Source organism: Conger conger, chromosome 1 (genome assembly GCF_963514075.1).
Source record: "Conger conger chromosome 1, fConCon1.1, whole genome shotgun sequence".
Classification (NCBI taxonomy): domain Eukaryota; kingdom Metazoa; phylum Chordata; class Actinopteri; order Anguilliformes; family Congridae; genus Conger; species Conger conger.
In genome coordinates this window covers 48,087,106-48,108,769 of record NC_083760.1, presented here as the reverse complement: position 1 = coordinate 48,108,769, position 21,664 = coordinate 48,087,106, and the positions used below count along the sequence as shown (strand labels likewise).

Here is a 21,664-nt window from a genome sequence, read left to right as displayed (position 1 = left end):
GGATCTGTGCATTTGTCATCAACATAGTTGAATCAAATTGCATCTAACGATGCAGATTCACACTCTCACATAGGGCTAATGCATAGCTGATATGGTTGGGAGAAGAAAAGGCCAGACGGGCTCTTCAGTCATGGCTCTATGAAGCTCCTTAATTATGTTTGGTGCCTCTGAAGCAGGGTAGCCCTGTGTCCTGCCTGATATCCCATCAAAGGCCTAATGAGGCATTGGGTTTGCTGGACATGAAAAGCCTGGGGCTGCCTTACCGTAAAACCAGGCAATGCCGATGATCTCAATAAGCACTCCAAAGAGGATCGATGTCCCTGCCACATAGTGGTCCAGCAGAGTAAACACGTAAATTCCACCCTGAGGAGAAACGAGTCAGTTGGCACACAGCTGACACACAGCCGGGTCACAGAGTCACCAATGGCAGGGAGCGCCTGCCTCAACCCGATAGCGCTGGGACACAGACAGGTTCTTGCTCTTCCCTCTTTGTAAACCTAAAGCTTTAAACTTTCAAAATTACCTGATAAATTATTTTCCCCTCACACTGAGAGGTGATTTCAGGTCATTTTACTGTAGGCCGAGCCCAAAGGATCTTTGGCATGCTGACAGTGCCTACCACCTAGCTAACTATTTCCTATAATAGTTCCTATAATAGTGCTACAATGTGAGGGCAATTGTTTCATGTAAACTTGAACATGTTTTTCACAAGTAACATTGCAGGGACAGTTATAGAATGTTATACAGGTTTGTTATTCCAGTTAATGTATTTAACCGTGGTTGGTAATTCATGCTAACCCTGTCAGGAAAGAGCAATGTAAAACACATTTGAAATTGAGATACTTTCACTCGGAACAAACATGTAATGCATTTCATGTATATTTTAGTTTTTTTAGATGTTTTTCATGAATGAATGATAACAATCATAGCAATCAACATGACTGGAATATTCTTTCTGTGAAATTTCTTTGAAATTAATTATTTGAAACAGTGTGTACTGAATGTTATTAAAGTATTTGGGGAATGGATGTGAGGTGCAAAATGTCAAGTAAAAACAAATTTACCAGTGTATTTTTTTTCCTCTAGCATAAATATGGCACTTCCCCAAAGATAATATGACTCTTGTTTTCTGACATGCTAAATAATTCATATTTTCAGATAAAAATCAAAATATTAAGTTTGTCCTATATATATAACTTAAATATAAATTTTTAATGAAAATAAATATTCAGCTTATAGCTTACATTCTTGATCCAGAAATGTGGAATTGGAATATTAAACTTTGGTTTCAAAAATAAATACTTGGCAATTTGTTTTTGCTTAAAATCTTTGCAAAAGATTTAATATTTTATACACATGTATGTTTAAGTCTATTTAACATTTTTATATTTTAAAAAGTCATTAATAAAATAATAAAAATACATATTTAATTCAGCCCAGTCTACATGTACCCTTGAGCAAGGTACTCAACCTGAAAAGTTGAATGCAATGTTAATCACTCTGGTTTAATCATTTAATTCAGTCCAGATAAACAAAGAGCAGACAAGTAGTGTCATTTTTCAGCCAAGCTTTTGATACAGTTTGACACTTTGCAGAGTTGCAGAATAGTCCACTTACATTGGTGACACAGACTAGTGATACAAGGAAGGTGGACACAACGATGAAGAGCGTGAAAAGCTCTCGATGCCTGTGCAGACACTTGAACTCGTCAATCAGCCCTGTAATCACGGATTCCATCCCACCCATCTACAAACAGAACCAAAATAGACAGTCACATTATCTGATAATCTATGAAATTAAGATCTCCACCTCTCCATAATTAACACTGATAGCTGAAACAAAGGTTTTGCTGCTCACACTCAGTAAATTAAGAAACTTTGTATGAGTAATACTAATAGGCTACTATGTACACAACCACATGCTATTGCCAATACTAGTGAAGCTACAGAATACTAACACTAACATGTTGAATCAAACATATGGATGTTCTGCTATATTAAACCATTTGACATTATATTTATTAGTCTGAAATATCTGCCAACATGCCCACACCCATGCAACCATCAGATAACATAATATCGTATAATTATATAATTATTATTTACTTACAGCACTGTCAATGCCTAATGTCAGTAACATAATGAAAAAGATGACTGCCCAAACGGAAGATCCAGGTAGTGTAGCAATAGCTTCTGGATAAATTATGAAAACAAGTCCAGGTCCTGTGTATGTACAATATATAAAAATAAATGAATACATCTGAAGGTAAAAAGATATAATACAGAATTTTCCTGCAATTTTTTGTGTGTTAACATTCAGTTCCTCACCTTCCAATTACATTTGTTAAGCAGTATATATTTAAAAGCTGATGTAAACACTATAATGTTCAGTCGATTGATAAGAAATGGATAGATACTAGATATCGCTCTGAAACTAGGATATTTCATTTACCATGGCAAAAGGACCATCAATGAGTGCAGTTTGCCATTATTTACTTTTATAAATAATATTGACATTTATTATTTTAGCCTTTTAAATATAAAAATATTAATTAGCAAACCTAAAATTAATAAATTATAAAGGAGCAAAGTACTCAATCCCATGCTGTAGCCTGATATCACTTTGGTTTTGCAGGAATTATGAAGATGGTTTGGAAATGTTGGAATAAAGGATTTCTCAGATGTGTTTTGCTTCCCGGGCCTTCACTGCATATTGACTGAATATGCGACACTCTTTGCCCCTGTTATTCTGAATTGATTTTCAATCATCGGCAACACCCAGCATCTCAAATTAGAGTTTTGAATTTTCCAAAGAATATATCAGAAAGCTAGAGCCAAGGCTTTAGAACAGCCATTACTGATTGACTGATATTCCAAAGGCATTATTCACCCGGCGGAAAAATCAAATAGGATGTAATTGGTTTGAAAAATTGCCTTCAATGTAAAGACAATCAATCTCTGAGCTTTGAGGATGGGGATTGGCCTGTGGATACTCACCATTGGTGGCAACTTCATCTAAGGCCACGTTGTGCTTCTGGGACATGTTTCCCAGGAAGGAAAAGATGACAAATCCAGAAAAGAAGCTTGTGAGGGAATTGATGGAGCTGGTGATGATGGCATCCCTGAAAAATGTAAATATAGCTGTATCTGAAACTAATATGAGCACCCAGCCAAAAGTATGCCGTGCCCAAATTCTATGTCTGCTGTCGACATCCCAGCTGTCTCTGGGATTAGCAATGCTTTTGTAATTACAAGCAGCCTTTAATTACAAATGGCCCTGTCGTTGTACACCACCATGGCAAGATATCATCCTTTTGATTATGACCATGAGACCGGGTTGTTAGTTTTTGCAGAATTTCCATCTGAAAATCTGCACCTACTTGGATGGGGGTGGCAAATAACATACCAAATTCCGCTGAGTAAAATTAACTGGAATAGGCTTTGACAAAAAATGTCACCACAGTAGTTTATTGGCCAGCCGTATTACCAGGTAGCACTACCGTTGTGATAGCATTGATTGGTTAACATTAGTGACTAAGGCGGTGCATGGTTAGGTCCAAACCAGGTTTTCCGCAGGCCATTAGCTTATCTGTTCTACTTGCCATTAAAGCAGAATGTGAGTGTGACATGAATACAGGGAGAAACCTATTGTGTACAGGCATGACATGATAGTGTAATTACCCTGCAAACATTAAACTAAACTCGACTGATCACTGACCACTCTGTGTCAATATGTTTAGAGAAAGTCTTTTGCTACAACAGGCTTGACATATTATCAGCAGGCCAGCTCACTGACAAAAACCATGTCCGTGGGAGGCTTCAAAGGTATTGTAATCAACAGCACATGTGATTACTGCCCGATTAGGGTCTCAACACAGTGTCTGTCTTACCTATAGCAGTTGTTGCTGAATTTGTTATAGCTTGAAAACGCTATTAGCACACCAAACCCAACTCCCAAAGAGAAACAGATCTGAGTGGCAGCGTCTATCCAGACCTACAAAACAAACGCCCGGGGATCGGCACAAAAGATTGAGGAAAAAGGCTGTTATTAGAGATAATTGCAGGAAACTCATTCAACACAAAGATGAAAGACACTTCTGAATACAGGGTAATTTTGCAAATTGCTGCTGCATGCATGTGTCTAATCTAATTCTCAAATTGGTGCTTTGAGTCCTTAGTCGTATGTGCTCAGGGGAAATTGCATGTTCCCTTGTCTTTCTTAAGGCAAATGAGATATTTGTACAACTTCAGCAGCTGGCGAAAAGGATTTAATGGAAACAATACGAGCTCTTTCGATAAGAAATAAAAAATAAAAAAGTTCAGAAATGAGTCAACATGTGGCAAGTGAACTCATTTGTCTCCATCTGAGATCTTTGATGGGGTTCTGATTTTTTTTTTCCTTTCTGTCTTGAATCTTTATGATTCAGGTTGAACACATATGCATGAACTGTTCAAATATCCCATGATTCCTAAGCAGCCAATTTTCTGAAAGGTTTATCTTAAAATGATGCCAAACTGATTTTACTGTAATGTGCTAATGCATTACGATTTAGGATGATAACATCATACAATCATACACTGTGCTCACAATACACTACATACAATACAGAACAATACACTCAATACAATACAATACACTCAAAGCACCATACTTTCAGATGTTCTTTTATATCTATATTGATAGGTTATGTGTGTGTGCGTACAGTGCAGTCTGTAAGTATTTGGACAGTACAATTTATCTTCTTTTGGCTCTGTGCTCCAGCACATTGGATTTGAAATGAAGCAATTTATATGATCTTAAAGTGCAGACTGTCACCTTCAATTTGAGGGTATGTATGTACATCCATATCATGTGATCTGTGTAGTAATTACATCTATTTTTATGCATAGTTTCCCCATTTTGGGGGACCAAAAGTAATTGGACATCTCACTATTTCTGATTAGTCAGCCTGTGTCTCTGCCAGTTTTTTTAATAAAATTTTTTTATTTCTCAGCCTCATAATGCCACGTTGACTTTCGTTGGCACAACCCTGGTCCAGGTTGACAAATGGCAATAGACTCCAAAGACAAAAGCCTAGAATCAAGACTAGATATTGAAAGCTTTCATTTACCTGCACTAAGGAAGTGATTGAATACACCTGAGTAATCAGAAATAGCTGAGAATCCAATTGTCATATTATTTTTGGTCCCCTAAAATGAGGAACGATGCATAAAAAGGGATGTAATTCCAACATGAATACCCCGACATGGATGTAAATACCATCAAATTAAAGGTGACAGCCTGCACTTTAACCTCATGGCTTAATTTCAAATACAATGCTGGAGTACAGAACCAACAACATACATTTTACCACTGCCCAAATACTTTTAGACTGCACTGTATAAGTATTTTTTATGCGTCACTGTATACACACACACACAATAAGGCACTTATATACTGTTTTGTCCCACAAACAGATGCATCAATTCGTTTTAGTTTATGTTTGATCCAGTTCAATCCTCTCATGGCTCTGGAAAGCAGGTAATGATTAGGCCTTAATATGACTAAAATGCTACTCATCAGGCATTTGCTTGCCGTTTGCTATTTGTGTAAGCACCTCGGGGGTAAAAGTGACTTGGCTCACCTTGGGCTCGCAGAGTCTCAGGAAATCCACACTGAGGTAAGCTTTAATGCCATCCATGGCCCCCGGAAGGGTGACACCACGGATGAGCAGCACGGTCAGGACCACGTAGGGCATGGTCGCAGTGATCCACACAACCTGTACAAGACACACAAACACATGCATATACACAAGCACACACAGATATGCATACAGGCATGTGCATACATGCACAGGCACACACATGCACACCACATATACACACATGCACATGAACATGCATGTATGTGCACATGCATATATATATCCAGCACATACATCGCACATACATGTGTATACAGATAAATGAACACACACGCACACACACACACACACACACACAGAGGTCTGAATACAAACCTAATCTACACAGCCAAACACAGCATGATGCAAAATTCAGGACCTGAAGTGGGTATTATGTACCATTTATATTGCCCTAAGTTCTACAATCATTGTCTTAAATTGCATGTTTTGTATATTGTAATATTTAGAATGTTATTCCGTAATATATATTACAAAGTATCCTCAGGATGTATATGTAATTACATTTTTATAGCTTTTAATGAATTGATCAGTTTCATATTATATCATACAAAATGAAATTTCTTCATAGAAATTAATATGAAAATTGAGGCAAATTTACTCAGAGGGTAGAAGTTGGAGGACAAAATAAATACCTTTCCTGAGGTCTTGACCCCCTTCCAGAGGCTGAAGTAGAGCACCACAATGACCACCGCCAGACAGGAAGTTAGCTGCCAGCGTGGCAGTCCCAGATCATCAATACCCTTACTGTCCTGAAGGTGGAGCACTCCTCGTCTGTGAAGCCCAGTGAGATTACATTTCATGATGATGATGATGATGATAATGAAGATGATGATAATGACGATAAGGAGGAGAAGGATCTTCAAATAGAAAAGCAAGTGAGATACAGTGTGGGGTAATGGTAAGAGAAACTAGTTAGGTAGGCCATAAACTAGTTATCAAAAATCAGCGTCTTTAGTCAGCAGATACAAAATCGCATTTCAATTAATCCACACTATTTGGAACTATTTGAATTAACATTAATTTACTGTATCAGCCTGCTTGGCTGATATCTCTGCGTGGATGACCACCACCTGAAGCTTAACCTTGGCAAGAGGCTGAGGTTCTCTACATCCCTGCTAAGTCCTCTCCGACAATCGACCTGTCACTGATTGTTCAGGACTATATTATCCTGGTCCCATACGGCTATGAATCTTGAGGTGACTTGATAACCACCTCACCCTCACTCCACATGTATCCTCCACTGACAGAACCTGCAGGTTCTTCCTCTATAATATTTGCGGTATCTGTCATCTTCTGACGGAGAAAGCCACCCAGCTTTCTCAGTCCAGGCACTCGTCATTTCCCGTCTGGATTACTGCAACTCCCTCCTGGCCGGTCTCCCAGCTTGTGCCATCAAGCCCCTCCAGCTGGTCCAGAATGCTGACCACCATTCAGCCCAGGTCGGCTCATGTCATCCCACTCCTCATTGGCCTCCACTGGCTTCCTATTGCCAAACTCATCCGCTTCAAGGCACTAGTATTGGCATTTCCGGCTGCTAAGGGGACTGCCCTGCACCCCATCAAGACCATTCCGGTCTGCCAGCTCCGGTCGCCTTTAGGTTCCCTCACTACGAGCACCTGGCGGTTGAGCTGCACATTCACGCCTATTTTCCGTTCTGGTTCCTCAATGGTGGAATCCCTCCCCATATTTCGATGCAGACTAAACACACCTTTTCAGACTATCCTGATTGCACTTTGATTGTCTTTTTGTTTAGAACAGCCCTTCATGCGTATTTTACTAGTTATGGATTTGACGCTTTTAACCTGTGGAAGAACCTATGCACTTGTAAGTCACTTTGGATTAAAAGCGTCTGCTATGCTAATTCTTGATACTAGTTTTGGTGTCAGTTTGATGATCAAACCTGATATGCTTCAGTGGCTTTGACTGTCTCATAAGCATACCTTCATGTCATTAGTCAGCGAGGAGCTTGAGCTAAAGGGAGGCGAGTTATCCTGTTCAAAATATGTTTTTTTATGCTTAGCATTCATACATTTATAGTCTGCAGTTGCACCCTTCACAATGCATCAACATAAGAATATACTGTTACATTAAAAGGGAAATAAAAACCGTCATTAAGGACAAAAATATATATACAATTTAGACTGTGAGGAGACATACTTATTATATATGTACTTGTTCCAATGTAACCCCATTCATAGCTCCATTATTTATTTTAGGAAGACTGTCCTGTTCTGTTTTTTACATAATAACAGTTTAGTCAAACAAAATATTTATGGAAAGACCGATAGAACATGACAGATTTTTTTTTCCCAGCATTTTTTTCCTTACTGGAATAGTTTCCTAAGTGCACACACAGGAACTTTTTCCTACAGAACCACTTTTCCCATCTCAACATGCTTCCTGTGCATTTTTGTTCATGGTATACATCACATAGCAGCATCAACCAGATGTAAACCCTTTGTTTATGTTCTACGTATTTCTGAAATAATGTTCTGAGGCAAAAGAATGGCCTAAAGCTGTTATAAGGTATGAACAAAAAGTTTTCATCCAGAACAACCATCCTGTCTCTTTCTTCTTCCCATTCGCTACAAAACTCTTGAATGTGTTGTTTTTAAATCCCTCTCATTTTCTATAACAGAAGAACCTTCTCAACCGCCATTAGTCTGGTTTCAGGGCTGCCATTCAACAGAGACAGTCCTACTTGGAGTCACTGAGGAACTCAATGTTGCAAAGGTAGCTTCTCTCTCCTCTGTTATTGTCCTCCTTGACACCTCTCCAGCATTTGACATGGCAAACCAATAATTCCTGCTGTCTTCCCTGCTTCTTCCAGTTCTGAGACCTCAGGAACTCGTAGCAGGTGTACCTCAGAGCTCAGTCCTTGGACCTCACATCTTTTCTCTAAAGCAAGTCTATTTGTTCTGTCATCTCCTTCCATGGCCTGCTTCTCATTCCTATGCTGATGACACATGATGTGATGTCTTTCTTCCAAACGTCTTATACATTGGTCTTGGCATACATCTATGGTTGCCTACAAGATATTTAAAGCAGAATGCTTCATCAAAATTTGGTTGAAAGTCAGATACCCCACTTCTCAGCTTCCTGCATGCAACTATTCCTTACCCTAGGTTCACATTCTTCATCTGCCAGGAATCTTGGAGGGATACCTCTGCTATTAAGTCCTCTGTAGCTCATCCAGAATGCTGCTGCTTGTCTGATCTACAGGCTCCTAAGCCATATCAACCCCTTCTCCTTCCATCTCCTACCAATATTGGCTTGCAGACCATACACACTTGCTAGAGCCATCCATTCTGCTACCTCTGGCCATTTTCCACCACCCCCTTGCATGAACCTGCACTTCCAGGGCACGTGTCTTGTCACTCAGTGGTGGAATGAGCTTACCACAGCAGTCAGGTCAGCAAAAACCCTGCCCATATTCCACCACATACTGAAGACTGTTCAGATTACATAATGGCTCCCCTGAACCCCTTTGACCGCTTTTAATTTTCTCTTTCTTTTTTAGGATTTAATTTTGAATAATGTTACAGTTGTTGTTGTGTAAAGGTTATTTGACCAGGGGTCATTCTTTCATTATAATACAAATTGTTGTTTCTTAGGTTCACGTTACACTTAATTATTTTTAATGGGCCTCTCTGACTTCCTGCATTTTGAAGAGTTACACTGATGTTCTCCACTTCTGTACGTAGCTCTGAATTCCAATATCTGCTAAGTGCATATAATGTCATGTAATGAAAAAACTCACTCAAAGTATTCAGCTGCAGGGGTGAACTTGTGGGTGTGGTTGAAAGTAGTGTTGACAGCCCACAGCTCGGAGCAGTTGGCACTGTTCCAGCTGTTGTTGCAGTGGACCCAGGGTAGCTCTCCAGTGAATGAAGAGAACAGGTAGAAGAGAGCCCATGCAATGATAACGTTGTAGTAGAACCCAACGTAGAGGGATATGAGGATCACTGTAAACCCCACACCTATCAGAAAGAAACACAGATCACTTTAAATTAAGATATTTTGCAAAGGGGTTCACTAGTGGCTAGGCGAGGAAAGGTGGATACACAGAAACTTTGTTTCACTGCAGTTGCACATAAAATCTCAGCACAGTATCTCAGTTTCACAATATGCTTGCTTGTTTTGTTAAATGTACATGCTTTCATCACTTTATACCCAAATACCCAAATCATGGCTCCCGTGACCCCTCTAACCTTTTTCTTTATTTTTATTCTCTTTGCTAAATGAGAATGGGCAGCACAAACTGTAAATTGTAGAGATACAAGTTCCAATTAAATTTTCATCTGTCATTTTACATTTTTTTTTAAAACTTTGCTTTGTCTTAAATGTTCAAATCTTCACCAGATTTGATGTACAGTATGCTGGGTCTAATCCCGATAAAACTTTTTTGATGTTCTGAACCATTAATTGACAGGTCAATTAATTGTTGTGAGCATGGCCATTTTTTCTAAAACAGCTGTAACTCTTGAACCCTATATCTGATCCTCACCAAACTTGGCGTACTCATGCAACTTTACTTGTGTAGGCAGTTACTCTGGGGCAGCATGCCAATTTTCATGTAGTTTCACCAGTAGGTGGTGCTATAAGAGGAATATAAATGAAATACTTCTTTACCAATTACTTTACCAATCAAATTGAAGCTTTTTTATGCTGTGTCTTTCTGTTAGGCGCCAATTGAATATATAATGATAAAGTCACTAGATAGACTTCCTATAGTCCGATCAACTTGAAATTTGTTCCATATGTACAATATGTCACCCATGGGAATTGAGAATTGGCCAACAGGTGGCGCAACAGTCATAAATCTAACTTTTGAGTGCTTCAACACATGTATTTCTCACTGTGTCTGCACTATTCTGATCAGCTTTATATACCCCTATCTGTCTATGCCTGTAGAGAAATTAGTGCTTTAATGACCAACCATATCCACCATATTTGATTTCAGCACATTTCCATTTCTTACAAACTTAAAATGCATCTTGTTCTTCTATAATTGGCATGAATTTTGGGGTCCTGTTGCATTAGACTAAGCTTCTTAAAAAACATCCTAATCCCGTCAACATCAAAATTTCACGATTATTGAAATCAAATTGGCCTTAGCTCCAGCCCTTTCTTGTTAGTCATAAGTGCAGATGCATCTGACTCCCCCAAGAAAGTATTTTAAACCTGAACTTATATTTGTCTAGGTCTATTAGCACCACACGTGTGGTCCCTGGTCCATTCAGGCCATTGATCTAAAGGAAACAAACATGTTTATCTACATAATTACTGTAATCCTCTTGAAGAGTGACAGGCACTCTGAAGCCAAGCTTGTGATTAAACCGTCAAAATTGTCACTGTCTCAGTGAGCTTTCTCAATGTCTGACAGTGCTGTGAAGACAGCAGAAAGGCAGATTGAAAAGACAGGATGACAGAGATCTTGCCATAAAAGGATGCAAGCAAATGATGCTTTGTTCTTAGGTTAAATATTACGTTTATTAAGTTCAAATGAAAGTGATACACATTTTCTTTTGGTCTGTGTCGTTAGAACTTGGCAGACTGTTGACTATTGATTCTATGGCACATAAACAGTGTCACGTTTCAGGTCTGTCTTGCCTTGTTTTATGTTTAATCATTTTGTCTTAGTCACGTATTGTCTTATGTATTATATTAGTCTAGGTTCGTCATGTTGTTTAGTTTATTTCTTGTTATGATTAATTGTCTTGTCATGTCTAGTTATGTTTTCGTTGCGATTATTTCATCTTGTTATGCTCAGTGGCTATCGTCTTAGTTCGTTTAGTGTTATGTTTTGATTTATGTTTATTGTTACGCAAACTGGTCGTTGTTTAAACATACACTTTTACATGTCTTTCCGCAAACCTTGCGTTCTGGCTTTCTCTCTCTCCCTTTCGGTCACTCACACCCTAATTGTTTCGATTGTCCATTTACTAAAATCTACTAATGCTAGATCAGGATTGGGTAATACTAACATACTAATCATGTGTTCATGTTACCTTACGTTTCTCGTGCATGTCATTTACTAATTTACTAATGCTAGGGCAGGATAGGTTTATTACTAACGATTACTAATTACCTTGTTAAACTTGTCATCCATCGCACCTGTTTTCCATTCCCTTGCTGCTCTCTAATTGTCTACACCTGTCTACACCCGCATTTATAGCCCAGTCGCACTTCTGTTCTTTGCAAAATTGTCTGCCTCTTGTCCGTCAAAGCAACTCTTGAGCATTATTTACCATTGATTCCACGTTAAGAGCCAAGCCTGTTTTTCGACCATCGTTATTGATTTCTGTTTTCTTGGCCATCGCCTGTTTTTGACTACGTCCTCGCCTACTGCTATTGCACCTTTGCCTCGCTGCTTTGTTTACGGTTACGACTTCCGCACAACTATGACCCTGCCTGCCGCCCGCCTGTACTTCTGCCCCGCTGACAGCTCTCCTGCTACCGGACCTCCCTGCACGTCTACCGACTACGAGTTTGCCTCTTCCCTCGGAACCGTGTTTTTGGATTATTTATTGTTTTATTGGCTGGATCTACGTGTATGGACTTTGCTTGTTTTGACTACGCTCCTGGGATTCGTCCCGAATAAAGCCCTGATGGGACTTTATATTACTATTGTTTCTGAGTCGTGCATTTTGGGTCCACCCGCCCCCACGCACCCGTCTAAAACAGTTCCCTAAAGCAGAACATGTAGATGTTTCATGACTAGATAAAAAAGAAAACAAAAGTTAATTTTGTGATTAAGCCCATATTCACCCATTATATGTACCATAGTGGTTTGCCTTTAAATCAGAATTATGGTTTTCCAAAAATGTACATAACTTTTGTAGTAAAACAATGAATCCGGTGACATGACAAAGTAAATGTGCAATGGAATGTAATGCTTACATAGGACAAACAGCAATTAGACTAGGCTGAGTACAAGCCTTTGTGGTTGACATTTGATTACATAAAATGTATTTGGATTTGCATTAAAAATATTGCTGCAGTTATATTAAGAAATAACAAGCCTAATGCAGGTTTGTTCATCCTATCAATCTGCAGATGAATGCAGAAATATAATATATACTAATGTTCGATGCACCCATCTAGTACTGTCTGAAGCCACTTTATTCGATGCACCTATCTATTACTGCCTGAAGCTTGCGGCATGCTAGTAACAATTCTTAGGGATTTTGATCCATGCCAATTCAACAGCCTCATGCAGGACTTCACATTTATGCTGCAAACCTCACTTATGTATGTTCCACCTCATTCCCAAAAGTAACATGAGAAAATTCATGTCACTGTCATGTTTGTGAAACTAGCTTCAGATGATGCTTTCTTTGCACTACGGCACTTTATCCTTCTGGAAGCATCCTTTTGAAATAAGGTAGATTGTGAACACAAAAAGGATAATGCTTAGGTATGCTGTGGCATTCAAAACATGATCAATGATATTAAGACATTTCCCACAGCATTACACTATTTACACTCTCCCAAACATTACATCACTACCAGCAGCCTGTATTTTGACACAAGACAGGATGGATCAGTGAATTCATATTGTATATGGCAGATCCCCAACCATCTGCATGTTTCAGGAGAAATGGACATTCATCCGACCAAGTCACATTTTTCTTCAATCTTCAATCATCGAGTTTTCATGATCATGTACTCCAGTGGTGGTGATATAGGTGGCGCAGCTGCGGCCCGTGGTTTAGGAGGGCCCGTACCTCTCCGTGTCTTCTATCAGTACATTTTTTACTGGTCTTTATATTTTAACTACTCACTGGAAAATAACACGCAGACTATGTTTGCTTCAATAGAGGTGTGCCTACTGTACTTTTTCAGGTGAAAATCTGGCTACATTTTGAAATAAGGTAAATACAGGGCAGCCTATAGCGTAGTGGTTATGGTAAATGACAGGGACACGCAAGGTCGGCAGTTCTAATCCTGGTGTAGCCACATTAAGATCCGCACAGCCGTTGGGCCCTTGAGCAAGGCCCTTAACCCTGCATTGCTCCAGGGGGGGATTGTCTCCTGCTTAGTCTAATCAACTGTATGTCGCTCTGGATAAGAGTGTCTGCTAAATGCCAATAATGTAATGTAACACATTTAGCTAAAAATGAAAGTTTTATAGCAACTAGGACATAGCCATGCTATATCCAGGTAAATCCTGAGCTGTATTGGGGTTAACCTAGTCCATCAAAACGTCTCTCAACCTATATTCCCCCGATGATGATTATGGTTTTGCTAATTGGGTTGATGCAGCAAACTCAGAAAAATGCAGCAACGTTCATGTTAGCTAAATAACTTCATTCCTACATTGCTCAATCTTGCAATGATTAACATTGGTCAAGTAATTTAACATTTAATTCCGTAAATGCACTGAAATGAGCATTCAAATGAGCCAAGGAAGCTGCTAATTCTCCTGGCAGTTACTGTGAATTACATTTGTTTGTACAATTGCTGGACTGGTTTTCTGCTGTAAACTTAGGGTTCCAACAATGTTAGGTCAGAGGGCTGTTTTTAAAAACCTTATGATATAGAAACAATAAATTGTATCACTTAACAAATAGGAAGCGACCAAATAGGTGTGTGGATGTTTGATTGGCAAGTTTGGTCAGTTTAGTTTTATCAACTGCAGGTGGAGTTACATCCATAATAAGAATAAGACTAATAAGTACCTGCAATAAATAGAAATACATTTTTTAAATAATGACAATTGGAAAACAAAATAAAACACATAAAACAAAAGCTAAGAATTGAACTGATTTCCGTACATTAATTCATCTTTTATTATAAAAAATATATTCAATGAATTAGGCATAAAAACACAGTGAACAATACATTCAGTGTATTGTGCTTTTCCTCTGATACTGACACATGAGTAGCCTATATAGCTAAGTTTTAGTTATGTAATCATCATAAGTATGGTTTGTTGATTTGTTGAGTTGTTGATTTGATTTTATGACCATCAACATTGGTCCATGGTTCTGACTTGATTTATACAAATGTTTTAAAGTATCACAAACAGTAGCCTGTCCAAATAACCAAAGTAACTCATAAGCCAAATAAAATCCAAAGTATTGTCTGTAAAATATCTGCCTAATGGTGCTGTGTATGTGTGTGTGTTTGTGTGTGTGCGTGCATGCGTGTTAAGATCAGGAAGGGCCCACTAAATGTTTTTTGCACCGGGGCCCATCCTAACTAGCTGCCACCACTGATGTACTCACTGTAGCGTCATCTTGCTGTCCTTAGCTGTGAAAATGTTACTGAAATGTCTATTAGTATCTTACTGTGGCGATTAGCAAGTGAAGGTAGCTCACTACTTACTTCTTAACTCATCAAGCTGCCAGCTACTGCTACAAAGCTACTGCACAGGAGGACAGTATGACCCAAGTAACATCACATGAAGGCGCTAAGCAACTAGGAGAGGGGTTACCTGGGCTACCTTCCCTGGGTGATACTATAACCACTTATGTATTAGCCAAGTGAAGCTGCCAGTCACAATCAGCACTGGCATAGGGCACATTTGAACATGCTATGCAAAAAAAGACACACAGTGGGAAGGCATGCACACTGTTCATTTACATGTATTTTACCAGATATGTATCATGAACTCAGTTGTCATTTGTCTTGACAACCTGGGGAATCCATGTGGGTATAGCAGGAGTGTCGCAAGGTTTTGTTCCACCAAAAACTGATCTTTGGTCTTCCAGGTCATTTCAGAGGTACATACTCCAATTATCATGAGGTGTGGACTTGAAAAAATAAATTCGGACAACATATATAAATTCCTAAATACTTCATTTGCTTACTTTATTCAAGATTGAATAAATTACAAATTTTAACATTTGTAGCAGTTTATAATCTTAACCAACTAAGATATCATTAAAATTCTTTCAGATTCTAAATTAGACCTTTTAAGATTGTTTTCAGAAATTTTTTTAGTCATGAAAAATTATGAAATTTCAGCATCTAACAATATTCTTGTGATGCGGTACCCGCCCCTAAAGCTTATAACAACAATTGGCTCAAAACACTACCCCGGATATGGAGTAAAGGTTTACAAAGTTTCATAATGAAAGGATGACTATGCACTGAGAAAGATGGTTATATAATTATAGTCCTGTAATATCGTCCAAAATCAGTAACTAACTCGATCCATTGTTAGATTGGATCAGTAACTAACTCGATCCATTGTTAGATTGATAGATAGCGTTTTCTCATACCTAAAGCCCTTTACAGTGATGAGGGAGAAACTCATCTCAACCACCACCAATGTACAGCACCCACCTAGGTGATGCAACGGCAGCCATTTTGCGGTAGAATGCTCACCACACATTAGCTGAGGTGGAGAGGGAGAGATCCATATTTTTTTAACCAATTGAAGGTGCAATTCGTAATTTCGGACTTTTAACGGTCAAGAGAGGAATTACAGGAACAAACACCCTCAAACAACAACATAGTTTATCCCTCTGTGAATACGCTGAAGTTGAACCCCCCCCCCCCCCCTCCCAAAGCATTGGCTGTGGCAATTAGAACCAATTTTGAATCATTGTACGGCGATACAATGTTTTGGTATAGAGTGTCGGTCCGTCAACTACAGTGGGCTCAAGAATTATTGGTACCCCTCACCAGCAAGGCATGAACAAGGCTTAAAAAAAAGAATAATATAATTATAGAGAAAGGTAATACACCAACATGTGCCAAATATTGTACTTTATTAATGTTTCAATGGAAACAACCAAAATCATAACAATCATTTAATAAAAAATAAATTTCAACAAAATCAAGGTTTCAGAATTATTGGCACCCTTCACCTAGTACTTAGTGCAACCACCTCTGGCAAGGATAACAGCATGGAGTCTCTTCCTGTAATTTTTGACAAGATTAAGGAACACATTTGGAGGGATTTTGGACCATTCCTCTTTGCATATCTTTTCAAGATCCTTCACGTTCTTGGGTTTGTGCTTATCAACTGACCTCTTCAACTCAGCCCACAGGTTTTCGATTGGATTGAGTTCTGGTGACTGAGATGGCCATTGCAGAACGTTGATTTTGTTGTCACAGAACCATTTCTGTGTGGATCTTGAGGTGTGTTTTGGGTCATTGTCTTGTTGGAAAGTCCACCTACGACCAAGTCCCAGACTTCTGGCAGAGGGAACCAGATTTTCAGCCAAAATTGTCTGATACTTGCTGGAATTCATTATGCCATCAATTCTAACCAGTGCCCCTGGACCTCTGGAATTAAAACAGCCCCAAAACATGACTGACCCACCACCATATTTCACTGTGGGTATGAGGTGCTTCTCCTTGTATGCATCTCTGTTCCTACACCAAACATACTGATGCCGTATCTGACCAAAACGTTCAATTTTGGTCTCATCTGACCAGAGAACCTTGTTCCAGTCATAATGTAAATGATGTTTGGCAAACTCCAAGCGCTTTCTTCTGTGTCTTGTGGTCAGAAAAGGCTTTCTTCTAGCAACCCTTCCAATGAGGCTGTGGTTATGGAGGTGGTGTCTGATGGTGCTTTTTGAAACCTGGTGACCCCAAGATGCCACCAAGGCCTGCAATTCTTTCACTGTGATCCTTGGGGATTTTGTTGCTTCTCTCACCATTCTCCTCAGTATCCTGGGGGGCAAGATGCAGTTGCGTCCTCTACCCATGAGATTTTCAACAGTTCCATATCTTTTGAACTTTTTTATAATTGCTCTGACAGTGCTCAGTGGTATATTCAATCGTTTGTGAATTCTCTTGTAGCCATTACCACGCTTATGAAGGTCTACGACCATCTGCCTCTTTTGAACTGCCAATTCTTTTGTTTTCTTCATGGTGTTGGATGACAAAGGGATATTGCATGTGTGTTACCTTGAAACAGGAAGTGATGTAATCACTCAATACAGTTCCTTAACACATAGATAAACTTAAATAAGTGGAATTTAATACCTGGTTTAATTTTGGTAGGTGTTATTTACAATAATCTTTATAATTGTGAAACATTGATTTGGAGGAAATTGATTTTTAATTAAATCAGTAAATTATTTTTGTTGGTTCCATTGAAACATTAATATAGCACAGTATTTATCACATGTTGGTATTTCGAGTTTGTCTATAAATATATTGTTTAGAATTTTTTTGAGTATTGTTTGTCAATTTTCTGTCAGGGGTGCCAATAATTTTTGAGCCCACTGTACATATTTTTAAACCCGAATTTAAGGACTATAAATACAGGCAGAGGGTGAGTCAGTGAGCATTTTTCAATGATAGGAAGGGATTTACAATGGTCTTGTCACAGTGTTTTAACACAAAAATCTCACCTATTGTACCTTTAAATCAGAGGATTATTAAGTGGTATGTTAAAACGTTTTTTTTTTAAGACGGTGCCCTTACATATTAAAACGTGCCCTGATTTTAATTCTTTATATAATATTATAGGCTATCCCACATTGCATTTTGCAACTCAATGGGCCCAAGGCTATCACTTCACTTGCCTCCCCTAAGGCCGGCCTTGCAGACAACCAGTTTTTGCCAAAAAGAACAAGCCAGAATACTGGGGCTAAGGATACTGTTTTGATCATGACAGTAGTGGAAATACACATGGGTGTGGAATTTTGTAAAAAATATATATATATTTCTTGCTTCCACCCAATATTGTAAGCATTTGCATATCCATGCAACAATGAAAAAGAAACTGAATATGAAGTTATCTGCCTCGGCGCCCCGCTGTAAAATCCAGCTATAACCAGCTTGCAAGCTATTTCAAAACCTAGCTTGAGCTGGTCAAATCATGTTGAGCATGAAGCTAGTCTGAACTGGTCAACCAGCTACCAGCTGTTTCAAAACCTAGCTTGAGCTGCTTTTTTAAGCAGGGTGGTGTACAAAAGCAGTGTGGAAAGCACTTCAAACTCATTGTGATAAAAGCACCTCCACCAGCATACTTGGTGGAATTGGCCCTAAAGACTCCCAGACAAGAAGAAAGCCACATAAGCTTGGATTTACCATATAGTTAAATCAAAATATCATTCATGCAGAATGAGTATTTTCACCCATGTGAAATAATGTTGTAACACTGACCTCCTGGACCAAGCACCAACAACAAGCATTTCAAAGTGAAGCCCTGTTCTCAAAAAGCTAATGAGTGAACTGCAACATCTGGTTGAAAAAAGAAATATAAAGTCAATAAAAAAAAATGTCCCATCCCTTCTTGGGACTGATTCTTAGAAATAACTGCAGCAATATTCCTAAATTTGAGTCAATTTCAGCGGATGCAATGTGGCTTCTCACATTACCATAAGAACATATAAGGACACACCCCATCCTGGCTGCCTAGGACAGAGAGCTTTTGATAATTTGTGCATTGCATGACAATTGTAGAATTGCAATACGCTAAACCAAAATGGCAATGAGCAGCAGCAGGTGTGAACTTAACTGACACACCACAGCAGTTACCTAAAACTTACTTGCATGCCCATAGGGGCAATGCATCATGGTCATTGTAGTTATTGCAATGTTTATTTCTGTTTGAACTGCGTTGAATAGCTGGTTTTTAAAAACTACAACTAAAGAAAATGAGCACAATGAGCTCAGAGAAAACCATTTATCCACAAAATGAATGCCCCTTTTTTGACACAGGTTTGAAAATTACATATCCAAAATAAAATGGTTACTATTCTTGAACCCTTTTGACTACAGGCATAATCCTGGGTCATGTTCAGCCCAGAAAAAAGCATGATTTCCTCCTATGGCGTCTGAGAATGTGTTCTCCGGCCTTTAATGCATAGGATTACATCATCATTGATTCGGGATACACCCCTGACACATCCACCAAACAGGAGCAAACATACCTCAAAGCCTGTTGTAAAACATTGTACCCCGTTGGGAGAAAAGGTAGCTCATTGGCGTTGGTTTTCTAAGCGTCAGAATTACTCTACATGTTCCTAAAGCAAAGTTACATCAACCCAAGCACAGTGAAAGAGGAAGCTTTCTGTATTTCATTTTCTGTATTTGAATGGATACAGCTTATAGTCGCTGTGGCTGTCATCAAATTTGATGACAATATCATTCAAAATGAGCATTCTGCATTTTTCCAAGCTACAATCCCCTCAAAAACTATTGGAACAGCAAGGCCAATTCCTTTGTTTTTGCAATACACTTTGGGGTTGAGATAAAAAGATGAACATGAGTTCAGAAATTCAGCATTTATTTATTGGTATTTACACTTAGATTTGTTAAACTACTTACAACATAGTACATTTGGTATCAGACCACCCCATTTTTAGGTGAGCAAAAGAGAGTATTTAAGTAAATGAGAGTAAATAACACTTAATATTTGGTAGCATATTCCTCGCTTGCAGTGACTGCATCAAGCCTGCGACCCATTGACATCACCAAACTGTTGCATTCTTCATTTGTGATGATCTTTCTGACATTTACTGCAGCCTTATCAGTTGTTGTTTGCTTCGGGGGGTTTTCCCTTCAATCTCCTCTTCAGGAGGTAAAATGCATGCTCAATTTGGTTAAGGTCTGGTGATTGTCTTGGCCAGTTCCACCTTTTCTCGTTAATAAAGTCATTTGTTGTTAGCTGTGTGTTTTGGGTCATTGGCCTGCTGCATGATGAAGTTCCTCCCAATAAGTTTGGATGCATTTCTCCCTAAGTTGGCAGACAGAATGTTTTTGTAGACTTCTGCATTAATCCTGCTGCTACCAGGATAGTTGTTATCATCAATAAAGATTAGTGAGCCTACTACAGAAGCAGCCATGCAAGCTGAAGCCATGATACTTCCTCCTGTGCTTCACAGATTAACTTGTATGTTTTGGATCATGAGCATGACTTTGGTAGAGATGAATCTTGGACTCCTCAGTCCATAAACTTTGTTCCAGAACTTTTGTGACTCACCTCTATACTTTATTGCAAATTGTAATCTCGCCTTCCGATTTTTAACCATTGATAGAGATACCACCTGTTGAGAAACCTGCCCTGTGGAGATTGTTTGTGATGTCACTGACTAACGTTTTGGGGTTTTTCTTCCCAGCTCTCACAATGTTACTGTCATCAACTGCTGTTGTTTTCCTTGGTCAACCTGTTGGATGTCTGTTGCTCAGTATGCCAGAGGTTTCTTTCTTTTTCAGGACATTCCAAGTTGTTGTATAAGCTATCCCAATGAGTCCCCTTATTTTCTAAGTTTCAAAATGGCTTGCTTTCCTCCCAAAGACAATTCTCTGGTGTTGCAGTTGATTTATGTTTTCTAACACAAATGCAGTCTTCACAGGCAAAACCCAAGGTTAAATCTAAGAGGAGACCTAGAATTATTTATTGTTTAACCATCTAACAGGACACATCTGCAACAAGAAACACATGTCAGTCACATGTTCCAATATTTTTGCTCAGCAAAAAATAGGGTGGTCTGATACAAAAGGTGATATGTACTAAGTTGTTTAACAAATCTCGATAAAAATACCAGGAAATAAAAGCTGAAATTCGGATTGGTCATTTCATGACCATCTTTTGACCTAAAACCCAATTGTCTTCAGTGTATAGCAAAAACAAAGGAATTGACCTTGCTGTTCCAATACTTTTGGAGAGGACTGTACATAAGACTACAACTGCCACATGCCACAGTGTTTATTTCAGAGATTGTTGATGCTGATGGGGGGGGGGGGGGTTATTGACAGGAAATGAGGGGTTAAGTGGGATGATCTGCGGTTGTTCATCATGGGAATTGTTGACAGTCACAGTGGTTCTCTGCTGACATTAAGGGGACACTAGCAAATGTGCTTGGGGGGCAAAGCACCTTCCACAACCTGCTGGCTCTTTGGTAATATTTGGTTTTGAATTTTAAATGCAAAAAAACTAAATTCACAATGACATAATTATGTTCTTATTTGTTGAAAAATCTAATGTGACAATGTACCACACATAGTGTCACAACTTACCCACTGAAGGGGCAAGATTTCACAAGTGTGACAATATGCACC

The 21,664-nt window shown here is 38.9% G+C and overlaps 1 protein-coding gene across 1 annotated transcript in view; it reads right to left on the bottom strand.

Moving 5' to 3' along the window:
- Positions 1-21,664, bottom strand: part of slc6a3 (solute carrier family 6 member 3) — a 41,176-nt gene that overhangs the window by 17,821 nt on the left and 1,691 nt on the right. The window contains exons 3-10 of the mRNA XM_061257113.1: positions 9,444-9,663; positions 6,316-6,454; positions 5,624-5,758; positions 3,890-3,993; positions 2,997-3,121; positions 2,110-2,222; positions 1,618-1,746; positions 264-363 (exon numbers count right to left, since the gene is read on the bottom strand). Coding sequence (XP_061113097.1) covers positions 264-363; positions 1,618-1,746; positions 2,110-2,222; positions 2,997-3,121; positions 3,890-3,993; positions 5,624-5,758; positions 6,316-6,454; positions 9,444-9,663 — 1,065 coding nt within the window. The remainder of the gene's footprint in view (positions 1-263; positions 364-1,617; positions 1,747-2,109; positions 2,223-2,996; positions 3,122-3,889; positions 3,994-5,623; positions 5,759-6,315; positions 6,455-9,443; positions 9,664-21,664) is intronic.